We start from the raw sequence: 16948 nt of genomic DNA, 5'->3' as shown, positions 1-16948 counted from the left end.
AATGCGTGACTCTTCCTAGTAGTATTAAAAAAAAAAAAAAAAAAAAAATTCTGAATATGAAAGCTGGCAGCTCTATTTTAAAAAATCTCATAAATATACATGAAAGAGAACATCACTCCTGCCTGTCTAAAACATGTACTCATTTCCTTCATGTGTTTTGATTCTGCTACTCAGAAGCATCCCTACCGTTCTCCTTGTAGCCCATTCCCAGAATGACCTCGGGGGCTCTGTAATAGCGCGTCACCACATAAGGAGTCATCATGAAGCTTGTGCCTGCTGTCCTGGCTAGTCCAAAGTCGAGGATTTTCAACGTGCAATCAGACTTGACTACAATGTTACTTGGTTTTAAATCCTGATGATAGGAACAACAGAAGAAATTAAATCCAGTGTCAAATTGAACACACAATTTGTACCTACGGAGTCAATCTGGCAAGATGACCAGTCCTATGATCGCACTGATGGTGTGCTCCTTGCCTGCAAAGCACTGTATAAAGCAAATGATTACTGCCCCGAAGAAGTTTACAATTAGTGTTTCGAATGTTTTTTTTTTTTTTAATATCCTCAGGAACTTTTTTAAACCCAGAAGAGAGCTCTATCATTTTCACAATTTAAGTTCATCTTGATAAGAAATTTTAGGAAAAGAAAAACATTTATTGTTGTCCTTTAGGTTTCTCCTAATGGAAACACAAGCCCTTTCAGCTTGTATTTCATTTCTAGGCCTGACAGAAGAGCAGATCTGTCTTTACGCTGCCAGAATGAACTGTCTTATTTCAGCTGCATTTACAACCTCTGTCTATCAAGGGACTGGCAAGCATGAGATTTTTCAGAAGCTGACTCTCAATGAGCTGAAAAATAACATTAAACAAAATGAACTCCAGTGCAGCTAGAATTTTCCACTACACAATAGTGAACTCTGCACTAATGTTATTGTCAAAGAAATGAGGAAGTACATCTACTTAACCAAGCTCTCCTACATGAAAATAACCTACAGTTGCCTTTTCTTCTCTCTAAAAGCATCAAAACCTAATTCTGGGGTAGGTGTTCTTACCCTGTGAATAATTCCAGCAGAGTGAAGGTGCTTGATGCCACACAGCATTTGGTATAGCAGGTAAGACATTCGCTCGTGGTCTAATTCCATCTGAATCACCTGGCACAAGTTGGCATCCATCAGTTCCATTACTAAGTAACTAAAGAGCAAATCCAGTGTTAGTTCCAGATCACAAAACCTGCAAAGTGCTTCAATCAAGTTAAAAAACCAAAAACCAAAAAACACCATCGAGTCGATTCCGACTCGTGGTGACCCCATGTGTTCCACAGTAGAACTGCTCCATAGGGTTTTCTTGCCTGTAGTCTTTGCAGGAGCAGATCACTAGGCCTTTCTTCCACAGCACTGCTGGGTGCATTCAAACCTCCAAGCTTTTAGATTAGTAGTCGAGCACCAACATTTTGTACCACCAAATCTGTAAGCCTTCTGAACTTCCCAGCTCTACCTTTGACCGAATCAAGGATTTGCAAAATCTCCAGCTAGTGCCTGAGTATTAGTTAATAGTAACTAACACTCCACAAGGCTGCTAAGTAGAAGCAGCACTTATTAGTGTCTGGTTAACGTCTGTGTGTTTTCCACCTACATCTTGCTCTCATTTGTCCTTGTATTTCCTTAACTCTTTCCAAGTATTATGATTACAAATAAGTTAAAAAAAATTAATAAGAGTAGCTCCTTCCTTATACTTCTAGATAGATTCTTTCTGCACAAATTCAAAGCCATTACAAAATAGAAGATGATTTTTATCATGTCCATTTTATTAATATTTCTCAAAGTGAGTGACTCTAGAAAGCTCATGGAATCAAAATAACAATAATAAGTTATATCTTCCCTGATTGAACTGAGAACAGGGAACAACAAAACCCAGAAAACCATAATGTCAGAAAGAGACAGAAGTGTTCCTACAGGAAGTACTACCGCAAATAGAACCTTCTCAACTTATCACTCATCTCTGTATCACTACCTAGGCACTAATACTCAGCTCTTATCTCCCTTTTACCTCTACAGGGGCTACTCCTGTATGCCTTTGGAAAATTTCCCTTGAGTTACCGAGTGCTACGCTCTCCCTTCCTTCTTGAGTTTCATAACTTACACATCTTGGAACTCCTCCAGTGTCTTCTGGGGTGTGAAAACATTTAATAAACTAATAATCTGAAAGAGACAGAGTAGAAGGGAGAAAGGAAAGAAAGAAAGAAAGAAAAAGAGAGAAGGAATTAGTTAAAAAATATTTCAAACAAGTATTATTTCTACTCAAACTCACATATTAATGCGCTGGTGGAAACAGAAAACAAATATTGGAAAACAAATTTCTAAAACTCTGTCTCACAGACCACAGGTAAATGTATTCCAAAAGGACATATGATCTGTCCTCAGGATGATGTAGCTAAAAGTTCAAATTCTTAGGAAGAAGGAATAATCAGAGAAATTATCATTATTTTTTAGGGTGTGATTCTCCTCAGTAGATTACAGGGTTGTAAAGAAATTAAATAAAAAGTAGAAAAAACAAGTGAGAGAAATGAGGCAGCAGCAAAAAACTCAACAAGGATTTACCATGGCTGTTTTTCCTTCAAATGAACAAGACGACATTCTAATTCAATATTTTTTTCTGTTGTTACTTTGGTTTCTTTCAATTCTATTGCACCTTCACATGTTAATGGAACTAATGCTCCAATGGTGTGCATCACAGATATTTCCTTTTTTAGGTGAAGAACTGTAGGGCAGGAATCTGACTCAGTTTTTTTATCCCAGCATCTTAAGATGTACAGACGTAAACCAATATTTGTCATGGTCCCTCAATCGCACTATAGTTATCACTTCTTAGAATTGAGTATTCATTTCCTAAATGGATTTTCTTCTTTCCTATGGTAGCTATCATCAGGGTTATTCACTGTTTTATTTTGCTCTCACATTTATTTCTAATATAGAAATTATTTTTACAATTTGAATGTTTTTGTTTAGGATATTAATAATAACCCCTTTGAACTCATTGCTTAGAAGACAAAAACAAATAATATCATATTTGAATCTAAATTACCTATTACATTTTGGAAAATCGTGTCTGTTCACCTTTGCTCCATACTCTGCTAGTCTCCACTAATTTTTTCCTCTACATCATCTGTGTAATTTCTTTTTTCTTTGAGATTATTAATGGAGTTCAACATGACAGACAAAATTAATCATGATCCTACTCTTTCCTTAACAATGAAGCAAGTTACTTTCATTTTATGATGTCTTTCTATTAGTTCTTTTCAAAATGCAGATGTAATTTTTCCCATTACTTAGCACAGTATCTGACACCGATAAATGATTTTTGAATCATAATCTATATGAGTTTTGTCAATAGCAGTTACATTTGATTGTAAGTGAACTTTCTCTCTGTTACAAGTCTGAGAAATTCACTTCCTTACACTTGCATATGTACGTACGTATGTATATACATCCATAAAGCGGGGGTAGCAGGTGGGATGCTACTTACAAATTATCATTTCAATTTTTTAACTCTTTTTAAGTATCACAAATTTGCGCCTCCCGCATTTCAGACAAGAATGAGGCATGATTCCCTCAAATCATCCTATTAAGTGGAAATTTTTCCACAATGTATTACACTATGGGACTTGGGGGAAGGACAATTCGTGGAATAATAAACATATAAAAGTACAAACGGTTACTCTTTTCCATAAGTCACCTCATTTCTTGTATCTATCCATAATCCAATGTCCACGATACTTTTCATCCTCTTTGCTACCATAAAAATACATTGCATTGGACATGTGGTTAATAAAGTATATCCCCACCTCTAATTTGGCCATGGAAAGAACACAGGATTTCTGTAAAAGAAGACAGATATGATAGAAATGATGATGCCTGAGAAGTCATTGTATTAAAACAGCGTGTTCTTTCAGTATGTTAGAGCTGGGGACATATTTTATAAAATGTTGCCTTCTTACTGGTGCCTTCCCTGTTCAAAATATTTAAAATTGTAACCTCATCCCACATTGCCCTGGCTAGCATTATTCTTCTTCTTTGCTTTGTTTTTCTTAATAGAACTTATCCCATCCGACATTTCTATAATTCACTTGGGTATTTTGTGGGTTACCTTTTTCTCACCAGCAGAATATAAGCTCCACATGGGCAGGGTTTATCTCTGTCTTGTTCATTACTGTATCCTCAGCATCTACAGCATATGAACATCTATATCTACGTCTGGCACATTGTAGGCACTCAACAAATGTTTGCCAAATGACTAAATAAAAAAGTCACTGGAGCATCTCCTGGTGGTGCAGTGGTTGGTTAGGTGCTACGGCTGCTAACCAAAAGGTCAGCAGTTTGAATCCACCAGGTGCTCCTTGGAAACTCTATAGGGCAGTTCCACTTTGTCCTATAGGGTCACTGTAGGGTCGTTATGAGGCAGAATCAACTCAATGGCAATGGGTTTGGGTTTTTTGGTAGAGCATCTCCAATAACATGGAGCTCAGTAACATCAAGGCAGCTTATTCTCATATTGGACAACTTTGAGAGTTAGAAATGTTACCATTCCAATAATTACACCATTTCAAATAGAGGAAAAGGGAAACACTGTCATTAGGTCCAAGTTCTCATATTTGTATTTTGAATATCTTCCAACTAAACACACCTACATTTGCGATATTTGCTTCTTCTTAGTTCCACTAAGAATGGTTAGCCTAACGATAAGATCCCATGGTTATAAAAGTGCATTGATACTTCAGGTGTTCCGTGTAATTTTCATATTTTGTAGGGAGTTAATGATAGCAACTTAAAGTAACGAGATATCGTCCTTTTATCTTTACTAAGAAAAACTGGAGCGTAGAAAGCATTCAGAGGCCTTTGCCTGTAGTTGAAGAATCTTATAGTCTTAAGTGAAGACAGTCCTATATTAGTGGACTCCCTTGAGTTCCAATGAGAATACGTTCTTGAGGACCCTATTCAGCAGTGATTTGCAAATACATACCCGTATATTTGCCCAGCCCTACAAAAAACAAGGTACTGAAGCCCAGCAATATGGTGCCAGACTATAGCTAAAACAAAAAACATGATAAATAAAAATCTTTAACAGTTAAAAATTAAAATTATAAGGAAATATAACATATGTTTTGTTGTTTTGAAAAGCAGGAAGCTCTCTGATTAATTTGGAACAAAATCACCAAATATGGCTAATTACATAACAGGGAAATAGCTATCAAATTCATCCCTTCCACACCATATGGTTTTTAGATAATTTTTAAGCAGAAAACTACCATGAGGACAATGAAATCAAATATAGCATATGGGCAGGATAAACAATCCTAAAAGGGAGAAATTGCAAAGTTAAGGAAGCCTTTCCTACTGAAGTTGGTTCACTTGTTTTCTTCCTCCAGTCTCACAACCTCCCACTGCCAGTGGTTTAAAAATAACAGCAAAACTCACATTTTTATGGTTTACACATTTCATGAGGACCAGCTCCCGGTAAGCTCTCTTGGCATGTGTTTGGTTCTGAAAAGGTCTGCTGAGCTTCTTAATGGCCACATTTCTGTCAAGGACAGCATCGTACGCAGCACTGCAAATATCCAAGAGCAATACAGAATTAACAATAATGAAACCCTTAGAACCCCTGCCTTCCTAAACGAAGGTATCAGTAAAGAAAATACTATTTTGGAATTCTACTCCAGTATCACTTACTCAGGTTACATGCCAATCAGGCTGTAAATAAACATATCAATGTGATTAGTATGAAAATGTGCCTTGGGTGATGCAAATGGTTAACATGCTAGGCTGCTAACACAAAGGTTACAGGTTGGAGTCCACCCAGAGGCAGGTCAGAAGAAAGGCCTGGTGATCTACTACCAAAAAGCCAGTAATTGAAAACCTTTTGCAGCACAATTCCATTCTGACACCTATGGGTGGCCATGAGTCAGACCTGACCCAACAGTAACTGGTACTGGTACCATAAAAATATTCTACTTGATAAGAAAGAGGAAAAAGAGTATCTTGCCAAGAATACCACACATAGTCACATCAAAGAAAGAGGCTCAGCTCTTCCACTAGCCAAGACACTTAGAGCAAGTCATTTATTCTCTGATTTTGAATTTTTCATCTATAAATGTACGATATCTAGGTTTTCTCTACCTATAGAACTAAGTCATTCTTTCATTATTTTAAGTGAGTATTTATTCTTTCCCCTTTCACAGAAACCAGTTTTTTATGACCTTAACTGACATGAAAGTATAGACTGGTTGATGATCAAAATATACTCAGTAGCAATACCAAAGCTCAAAGTAACAAATGCTTTCAGAAACGTAAAGAATTTAAATATAAAAACAATGACAAATGCTACTAACATTTGAAGCTTTAAAACTATATGAGCAGGAAAATTTATCATGTTTTGAAAAAGCAACCAATATATGGTACTCTTTCTGCCATGTTAATAATACATGGGTCTGGGAACCAAATGAGGAAGCAAGAGGGGCTCTTCTCACTATCATACCTAATGACACACTCACAAAAATATTTGTTTCCCATCACTGCAACTTTGAGTTCTCTAGTTTTTGTCTTCATTGCCAGGAGGGAATGCAGCAACCAGAGCACTCTACAATTGATCCTTTGAATTGAAAGTTGACTTTTGGCTATTTAGGGCTCACGCAACCGAAGGCAAGGAAGGGAGCTACTGTGCTGTAAGATATTGATAGACTCACAACATAAGTTGGACAATCTTAGACTTCATCTAGTCTATGCTTCCATTTAATACTTATTTCCCTCCAGAATATCTCCATCAAAAATGTGATCAGCATTTGCTTCAGCACCTCCAATAACATCCAACTCACTAACATCAAGGTGGCTTCTTCTATTATTGGACAACTCTGAGAGTCAGAAATATTAACATTATAATAAGCGTAGTTGTCTCTCTGTAGTTTCCACTCACTGGTGCCAGCCCTGCCTTCCAGGGCTACTCAGAATAAAGTATTCACTTTTCATTATGATAGACCCATAATGTTTGAAATCCATTAAAAGATGGAGCACAATGCCTGGCCTAGAGTAAATATTCAATAAGTCATCTTTTATTATTTTCTGCCTAAGATTTTCCTTCTCAAACTAAACATCACCAGTGTCCTTCAACCATTCATCAGATTGCTGTTACAAGTCTCATCACCATCTGGCCACTTACCTCAGAATGCACTCCAGTCTGTCAATATCATCTGAAAATGTGAACCCTGAACTAAATAATTACTATTATTCTAGGCATGGAGTGTCAGTGATTAGAGTGGGGCTGTCAACTCCTTCATTCATTCACCCACTCATTCATTCAAGATACAATTAAAGCAGCTGAGTCTGCCCTGGTTTCTTTGGTTACTAAATCATACATTATTGACTCACACTGAGACTATGTTAATCTAAAATCCTGTCTTGTTTTAACCTCATGCTGCTATTAAACTGTATTTCAGCTACTGGTACTTCAGTTCTTGTTTGGTTTCTTGCTCATTTTTGTTCTTTTTAATGAATCAGTGACAGTAAAGGTAAAGCAAGGAGTCAAATGACTCGCATCTTATATAGGTTGTGCACAAAGTCAGCAGTGAAACTGTAAATACAGGAATTAAACCTGCTCTCTGAAGTTAAGCAATTGTACAAAACAGATCAGAATAGTCACCTTACAGAGAAAGACTGAATCTTGAGCCAAAATAAAACTTGACTGAAATCACCATAATATCTAAAGAAAGATTGGCAGTCAGGCATGGAGGTATAAAAAGGAGTTGGCAAGGCAAATGTTGGCACTGCCTGACCAAATAAGAGCAGTGCCCTCCCAGCTAAATCCAGGGATCCAGTTGGCCAGGCAGATTGATAAACCCCTATTGTGATTCCAGAGACTGCAGCCGGATAGCATCTGATCAGAGAGTCTCCTTGGGCTGATTCTATCCTCAGCTGTCAACATTCTACTAATCAAGCCCTGCTTCAGAACGTTGAATGCAAGAATATTGGCCACATTTGCTCAGTTTTACTGTGACATTTCTCATAATGTAATGAATCGGCATCTGGCGATGTATGTCAACCTTATCAGCCTTAAGTGAGACTTGTCAATGGAACTCAGAGATACGGAGATACTGGCCATTTCCCGTAAGATAGTGGGCCAGCCTCCCATCTTTTATGGACTAAGAAAATGTCACCCTCTGGGGTTTCTTTGCAGGCGAACTGCTGGACAGTTTCTCCCAGAAACTTTGTGACATTTTCCCTCCCTTGGGCACGTCTTCCTTAAAGCAATTTTAGGTGTGAATCTCAGCTTTGCTGCTGACTAAATGTGTGCTTATGGGCAATCACTTACACTTCCTGGTATCAGTATCCTCATATTTAAAACGGTGACGATAAAAATGACAACCTGACAGGATTGTTCTAAGGAGTAAATGAGTTGGTGATGCATCTACAGCATCTCATCTAGATGGAGCACTCAATAAATGATGAAGTCCCTGGTTGGTGCAAATGATAAGTGTTTGACTACTAACCAAAAAGGTTGATAGTTCGAACCCACCTAGAGGTACCTCAGAGGAATGCTCCTGAAATGTCCCAAAAGCCAAAACCGTTGCCATAAGTCAATTCTGACTCATGGTGAGCCCATGTGTTACAGAGTAAGGACGGTTCTAGAGGGTTTTTTAGCAGTAATCTGTCTGGAAGCAGATCATCAGGCCTATCTTCCACAGCACATTTGAGTTGGTTCGAATCACCAACCTTTAGCCTTGAAAACCTTATGGAGCACAGTTCTACTCTGTAACACGTAGAGTTACCACAAGTCAAAATCGACTTCGTGGAAACTGGTTTGGTTTTGGGGGGTGGTTTAATTGCTATTTCCTAAAATCAATGTCCTTGGCTAAGTAATTTGTCATGCAGGGCAGGATAAATCATACATTCCCACAGTATGGGCTACATCTGACATGTATCAACTAATCAGAAGTTTTTACTCTTTCAGCTAATTACAAATCCACTCAATCTTGATCACATTTCTCAAGCTTGTCCCCTGATATATAAAATACTGGGGTAAAAGCCATGTTAAAATCCAGATATATTATCACCATAACTCTGATGTACCACTTTAAAAAGATATCTAGTATAATTTGTTTTTAATGAATCCCCTATTTCCAATCACCACTGCTTCCTTCCTAATGGATCACAGGTCATCTTTTCTAATCAACGTCAAGTTCGGCAGGTGTCCTTATGTAACCTCTTCCTTCCCTTTAAAGATACGAGAACTTTTGCCTGTCTGCAGTTGTGTGGAATACAGTGGATTAGATCACTGAACTTCCATTTGTCCACCTTGTACTGGGCCTTCCTGTACTATAGAAACTGGAAAGTTAAACCTGTATTTCCCAGGTGCTTTTGCAGCTAGCACTCTGAATCCCAATAAGGTCCTGCCATTGAGACGCACTTGGGAGATATTTGTGAGGCAAAAGTTAGGTGGTCATCTTCTGACGTGTCTTGGTTGGCAAGCAAGCAAGATCTTCTGGAGATGTGAGGTTGTCTTCTGAAGCAGAGCTTGTGTGTCTTTCCCCAGCCTCCTGGGTAAGAGGAGTTGCTGAAGCTACAGTAGGACGAAGTAATGAGGACAGCAGTAACAAGTACGCAGTGCCAGGCCTATGCTTCCGGAATCTCAGCTGGGATCACGGGTTCCAGAATCTCAAAGGTTCCAGGTCAGCCTGAGTGGTGGGAGTCCCCTGACGATTCAGCTCTATAGCATCTGGAAGTCCATTCCGTGAGGCCCAGACTATGGTCCACTTTGCCAGGCCTTCCAATGATTTTGCAAGAACCCAATTAAATCTCTGCCTGCTTAAAATGTTTCTGTCTCCCGCAATGAACCCTGGCTGACACTAAAATCTTTCCCATTTTCTGTAATTTCTCGGTGATTACTGGCAGCAGTTTAGCAAATACATCTGCAAATTGGCATCATTGTTGCTGCATAGTCACAAATTAATGTCTGAAAGTTTCCCATTACTCCTGAGTCATCTTTTTTTTTTTTAAGAGTCTTGGTCCGTGAAATCTTGTTTTTTTTTTCTTTCAACTCTTTTCTTTATCTTCATGCAGGTAAAAAAGCAGATAAATCTTTATGAAGATTTTCTGCAAGTATATGACTTCTGTACCTACGATACTAACCTACCTATACTTCTAGCAGGTCTATCCCCAAAATAAAGATATGTCCTTCTGTTGTTATGCTCCAGTCATCATTTAATCCGGTTTTATGATAAGGCTATACTTATCTCCTTTATATGTATTTATATAAATGCACACACTCTCTCACACACACACATTCTAGCAGATGAGTCTTACTCTCAGTGTACTTTCTTTTTTCCTTCTGGCAATTGCAGACAACCTTTTGCACAAATATTCTTTTTAAACCACAATCATTTTTTCAATAGTATTTTATTGTTTTAAGCGAAAGTTTAGAAAGCAAATTAGGTTTCCATTTAATAATTTCAATACATATTGTTCAGTGACATTGGTTACATTTTTCACATTGTGTCAGCATGCTTGTTATTTCTGTTCTGGTTGTTCCATCTCCATTAATCTATCTTCCCTACCCCCATCCCTTGCCTTCTCATCTTTGCTATAGGTTAAATGTTGATCATTCAGTCTCATATAGATGATTTAAAAAATATATATATATAAAAGCATAGTATTTAAAAACAACAGTGATGTTGTTTATTTTATGAGCCAATCTGTTTAGCTGAAAGGTGACCTCCAGGAGTGGTTTCAGTTTAAAGTTTGAAGGGCAAAGGGCATCTCAGGGCAATAAGCCTAAGGGGTTCCCCTAGTCTCTACTGGCCCAGTCAGTCTGGTTTTTTTTTTAGGAATTTGAGTTTCATTCTACATTTTTCTCCCATTCTATCCGGGACCACCTATTATGTCCCTGGTTAGAGGGGTTGGAGGTGGTAGTCAGGCACCATCTAGTTCTTCTGGTCTTACGATAGATGATGCCATGGTTTGTGTAAGTTATTAGTTCTACAGGCTAGTTTTTTCTTTGGGTTTTTGGTTTCCTTCTTTCTCTTTTGCTTCAGACATGTAGAGACCAATATTTGTATCTTAGATGACTGCTTTCAAGCTTCCTAAGCCATAACCATTTATTTGATCGTTTTTCTTTTCCCCTTCCCCAAGAGCATTTGAGATGTCATTGACATACTAATATAATTATTAGGCAAAATCATAAGAAGAACATTAAAAAAAAAAAAACAGTAAAGAACAAAAAATTGATCATTGAAGCATCTTAAGGCATAATTTGACAACCCAAATTCTGTTCTGGGATATACTCTGCACCCTTCATTGCTCTATTCCCACATTCTTACTTTGACTTTTTACAAAAATTTGGACTTCAGTTGAAAAGCTGTCAAAAAGTCTCCACCCAGGGCCCTCAAATATTTCACTCTCACAACCAAACTTTGTAGTCCCTACAGATGCTATTGAGACTCTGACTTCACCTTTCAGAGCCATGTCCTTGAGCCTGTCGAATTCATTTCTCCCTCAAGACTTTTGCATTTGTTCCTCCTTCTGCCGGAACATTCTTCCCCCACCCTCACACAACTAGCCCCATATAGTGAGTCAGGTTTCAGCTCAAAGAGGCCTTTCCTGATCATCCCATTTCAAGTTGACAATTGATTTTTATCAATTATTTTTGTCATTAAATGGCTTGGCTGTATTTAATTGATGATATTTGTTAGGCATGCTTTTGATTACAAGTAACACAATTCTGATTAAAAGTAAAAGTGTTAAGTAATAAAGACATTAATTTTATCACATAATAGAAAGCCTGGGAATTGACATATTCAGATTTCATGTCTGCATTAGACTTTCGGGCCCTAAACACTCTTACCTTCTGATTGTATTAAAATTGGTCCTCATCATGTTAGGAGTGAAAATCCAACAATAGAACTCCATTAGTACATCAGAGGATAGTGCTGTAGGTGCTAAGATTCACTGCTAAGATCCTCCTTCAAGACTAAAGGGCTTATTACTCCAGCTGCAGGGAGTACTGTAAGCAGACAGCCCCCAGATTTTATTCCACTTTTGGGATGACCTCATCTGAAAAGAGCTACCAATCTGAAGGTTACACCCTGTTCAATGACTGATCATCATGGAGTACTAAAGCCTGGTCACCTCGCCTCAACTGAGGACAGCACATAAGGTTCATCCCATCTTCAAAACCCCTAATAGTGTTCGCTGAGGCTTCCATTGAGGTTGCACTGCAGCTGAACTTGTGCTTAAATCTTGCTTCCTTCTCTTCCCTGCCACAAATGTTGACCCTAAGAACACTCCCTAATAAATTTCCTCCATTAATCACCATCTCAAAGTCTACTTTCTGAATAAAACAACCTTTGGTAAACCATAACTCATGGTCAAGTACAGCACTAAGCTAGATCTTTCCCTAAGCAGAGAGTGGGGATCCAATTGGAGGTGGCTGGCCTCGGAGCTCAACATCAAGAAAAGTCATCTCATCTATGCAACCAACTAACCAAGATGACAAAGCCTAGTTATACAGATTCCAACAGAAACCACGTTCAATTGATGAGCATGAGAATTGAGGCAAGAGAAGCAAGCAGAAGTAAGAAAACTAGTCCTCAAAGACAGCCTCAAAAGCAGCAGGTCTTTCAAACACTGTAACATGAACTAGCACTTCACAGACCTTCAGCAAACTAGTGACAGGGGAGACAACACAGAGAGAAGACACCTTGCTGAAGAATATGTTGTCATTGTTAGGTGCTGTTGAGTCAGTTTCAGCTCATAGCCACCCTGTGTACAACAGAACAAAACACTGCCTGGTCCTCTACCATCATCATAATTGTTGTTATGCTTGAGCCCATCGTTGTAGCCACTGAGTCAGTCCAACTCGTTGAGGGTCTTCCTCTTTGTTGCTGACCCTCTACTTTAACAAGCACAATGTCCTTCTCCAGAGACTTGTCCCTCCTGATAACATGTCCGCAGTACATGAAATGAAGTCTCACCACCCTCGCTTCCAAGGAGCACTCTGGCTATATTTCTTCCAAGTCAGACTTGTTCGTTCTTCTGGCAGTTTATGGTATATTCAATATTCTTTGCCAACACCATAATTCAAATGCATCAGTTCTTCCTTGGTCTTTCTTATTCATTGTCCTGCTTTCACATGCTTATCAGGTGGTTGAAAATACCATGGCTTGGGTCAGACAGACTTTAGTCCTCAAAATGACATCTTTGCTTTTTACACTTTAAAGAAGTCTTTCACAGCAGATTTGCCCAATGCAATATGTTGTTTGATTTCTTGACTGTTGTTTCTATGGATGTAAGAATATAGGACCACTTAAACAAACTAGGAAACCCTGGTGGTGTCGTGGTTAAGTGCTACGGCTGATAACCAAAAGGTCAGCAATTCAAATCTACCAGGTGCTTCTTGGAAATCCTATGGGGCAGTTCTACTCTGTTCTATAGGGTCACTATGAGTCGGAACAGACTTGAAGGCAACAGGTTTGTTTCTTTTCTTTTTAAAACAAACTAAGCTTCCCATCACCACAAATAATAAATGAGTGGAAAGAAGGTGGTTGCCCTGGGCACAAGGCAACCCTACTTATGGAAATCAGGATGAAGGCATTGGAGAAGCAATAGGTAAGTCTCCCACAGAGAAATTCCTTCACCTCAGTGAAATGGGGAAGCACAATATATGCAAGAGCTGCCTCTCTTTCTTTTCTTTTATCTTTATGACAAATTGTCTCATGCCCAACCTGCTGCCCTTACTGCCCATTGAGTGGATCATCCGTGTATATCCTAGCCCACATTTTAATCTGCAAATTCCACAAAGCTGCCAGGCTGCCATTTGATAGGGTGAGTGGGAAACCTGAAAAATTACAGTTTGGGCTCATGTGCAATATGTGAGGGGCACAGAGCCTGGTCAGTCCTGCTTTAACGTATATACAGAATAGTCAGAACATTCTTAGTACACTAATTTTATCATTTATTGTAAGATATAAATCTACAACTGTTTACTTTTTTAGTATTTAGTAAAGCTTTTTATAAAACTGCAATAAAATCCTTTCAATAGAAACAAATTAATACAATTGAAACTATATATTTAATTAAAATATTATTTCTTAAGTTTTCTTAAAAAAACCCACAGCTGTCTAGTCGATACTGACTCATAAGTTTTCTTGGTCATAATCAAATGAAAATCAGAAAATAATTCTCCTAAAGAAACATCAGCGTCTATTTCAAAGTTAGTGATTTTAAGAAGTCCGTACCCAAAGGCACTGACTTAACACATACAGTTGCTAAAGATACATTTACAGGTCGTCCCCTGAATCACGACTTTTCATTTAGATCAAATGACTCCTAAATTAATTTTGCTCATTTTCAACTCCCAGGCTTTTTTGGATGTGTACAAAAAGTTAAGCAACAGCTATTAATGTGTCGGCTCCATTAGCAAAAAAAGAACTTTGGAAGCATTTAAATTGTGCTTTCTTTACATTATTGTTATCAAATGTTTCAAATACGAAATCAATACATTTTAATAATAGTTTGGTTTTAATCCAATACAGTGACTGAAAGTAAAGCTTTTGGTGGTTTAGTCTATCAAAGGTGAAACATCTGACAATAGTGAGAAACCCACTGTAATTTTATTTTGAAGGTCTACATTGAAAAGAAATGACTACCGTTTTTCCTGATAAGATGGTGGCTTGAACCTACTCAGTGGCTTCATGGGAGAAAGATCTGGCAATCTGCTCCCTTAAAGAATACAGCCTAGAAAACCCTATGGGGCAGTTATACTCTGTCTCATGGGGTCACTATGAGTCAAAAATCGACTCAATGGCACCTAACAACAACAACATCATCATCATACTAAAATCAATGTTCTTAGTAAATTCAGAAATCTATGAAGCAGAAATGCATTTTTAATTTATTGGGGTACAAATATAATTCACAATCGGGTCCAAACACATTGCGAGATTACACAAATAAAATACGAGCTGTAGGGTATCAAGATTTACAAATATTTTATACATACATTGTTAAAATAACTGAGCTACAAAATATTCGTGACAAAGCTGATGTCGAATTGAAAAAATAGACACTTTTTTTGTTGGCTGCTTCTCATCATTCTGATTGAAGAACTACTTTTGTAAATGAGCCTTCTAAGTTTTGGATGCACTTTTTTTTCAAAATCAGTTGGAAGAATTTAATGTTCATGATATTCAATAAATTGAGCACCCCCTGCAGCTCTTGAAACTTGTACAGAACAGCAATTATTATAACCAAGCTTGCAAACAAAAAAACACTAATATGTACCTCTACAAAAAGAAGGAAGGAAGTGATCAAATAATGGGTGCTCAAAGAGAGGATAGAGCCCCGGTGGTGCAGTGGTTAAGAGCTACAGCTGCTAAATCCACCAGCCACTCCACGGAAACCCTATGGGTCAGTTCTACTCTGCTCTATAGGGTTGCTGTGACTCGGAATCAACTCGATGGCACGTAACAACAACAAAAGAGGACAAAATTTAATTTGAAAGTCCATAAATATGCTTTAGAATATATTAATTTGTGGGGATAATCTTCTCATAGAGTTCCTAATTTTAGGATATATTAATATTCTGTACAGGATTTAATGCCGTTTTTAATTTTAGGATAGTTACATTCTGTACAGGATTGAATTTGATTATAAAAGCCTATACTTTTTCAGCATGTAAATTTGGCATTTGATTCAAAAGACCAAAAATAGAGGCAATCTATTTGACAAGTTCTGTCTTATAAGACTGTTCACTGGATTAAAGAAACCTTAAATGAAGAAAAAAGGATATTTTCTGTGAAAAAACTTGAACTAAAATATTGATACATCACAATACAAAAATAACTTAGAATTGAGAATATTTTCAATTAGCAGTATTTATTCTGTGTTACCAGGCACCTTAGCCCCTTTACAGTATTTTTCAGTGAAAATTATTATGATTTACATTTAAAGTATCGATATTTTCAAATGTATTAACCATACAATGCAACTTTGAAGATTTCCATAAGTTTTATAAGGTTAAAAATTATATAGGCAAAATAACTTCTTCAGAAAAAAAATCAGTGAAATTGTATTACAGATATACAGGGCTAGGAAGAATTACAATAATTATAGTAAAAGTATAATTATTATATAATTATTCTAATGTTATTTTTAATATTCAGGTGATCAATATAAATAAGTTTTTAAATTGTATTTCTATGTTTTTATTTTTTAAGAATAATTTTAGTTAAAACAAATTTTAGTAGCACTATTTTTATAACCAACGATATACTTTAGTATGCCTTTCATTGCCAAAATTTTCCTAATTTAAAGATACATGATATGGACCCCTGCTTCTCATGTTCCCTGAGTTTCTTGTTGTGGGGGCTTCACTGCACATTTGTTCCACAAGACAGAGGGGGCAGCACCAAGGATCTGCTCTTTTGGGGTTACAGCTACATCTCCATCATTGGCCATTTCCTGACAATAAAATTGAAAATAAAATTTATATATATTTAATAGTTTTGTTTGAATAAAGTCTCCTTATAAAAATGCACGGCAGCTCAGGTAAGCATCAGCACCTGGATGATTCAGAGTTAGCTAAGGAGCAGAAGAGTTTATTAAGTGCATCACCTTGTTTGTGCAAGTTACCCTACACTGAAAAAGCAGCTCTGAAATCAGCCTTGTTTAAGAATGTACTAAGTCTGAAATTAACCATAGTGAGGTGTTTCTTTTGCTCACAGGTTGGTACTATTTCTTGAGACCTGCAAAATTGATGAGATCCATTAAGTGGCCCACGGTATCACAAATGGTTCCTGCACAAGGGACATATAACTATCATAGGAATAAACTTCATTGCCCTAGGCCATGGGCCTACTTCCTTGTCTTCCAGGTCTGCCCCAGCTTGTGTTTCTGGCTTTATGATTGCCCTCC

The 16948-nt window shown here is 37.5% G+C and overlaps 1 protein-coding gene across 4 annotated transcripts in view; it reads right to left on the bottom strand.

The window, feature by feature from the left end:
* Positions 1-16948, bottom strand: part of MAPK10 (mitogen-activated protein kinase 10) — a 154106-nt gene that overhangs the window by 81204 nt on the left and 55954 nt on the right. For all 4 annotated transcript variants that reach the window (XM_023553280.2, XM_010594076.3, XM_010594078.3 and 1 more), the window contains exons 3-6: positions 5468-5597; positions 2136-2194; positions 1049-1187; positions 187-352 (exon numbers count right to left, since the gene is read on the bottom strand). In XM_023553280.2, coding sequence (XP_023409048.1) covers positions 187-352; positions 1049-1187; positions 2136-2194; positions 5468-5597 — 494 coding nt within the window. The remainder of the gene's footprint in view (positions 1-186; positions 353-1048; positions 1188-2135; positions 2195-5467; positions 5598-16948) is intronic.

The sequence above is a fragment of the Loxodonta africana genome, chromosome 5 (assembly GCF_030014295.1).
Source record: "Loxodonta africana isolate mLoxAfr1 chromosome 5, mLoxAfr1.hap2, whole genome shotgun sequence".
NCBI lineage: Eukaryota > Metazoa > Chordata > Mammalia > Proboscidea > Elephantidae > Loxodonta > Loxodonta africana.
This window is presented reverse-complemented; position numbering and strand designations above follow the sequence as displayed.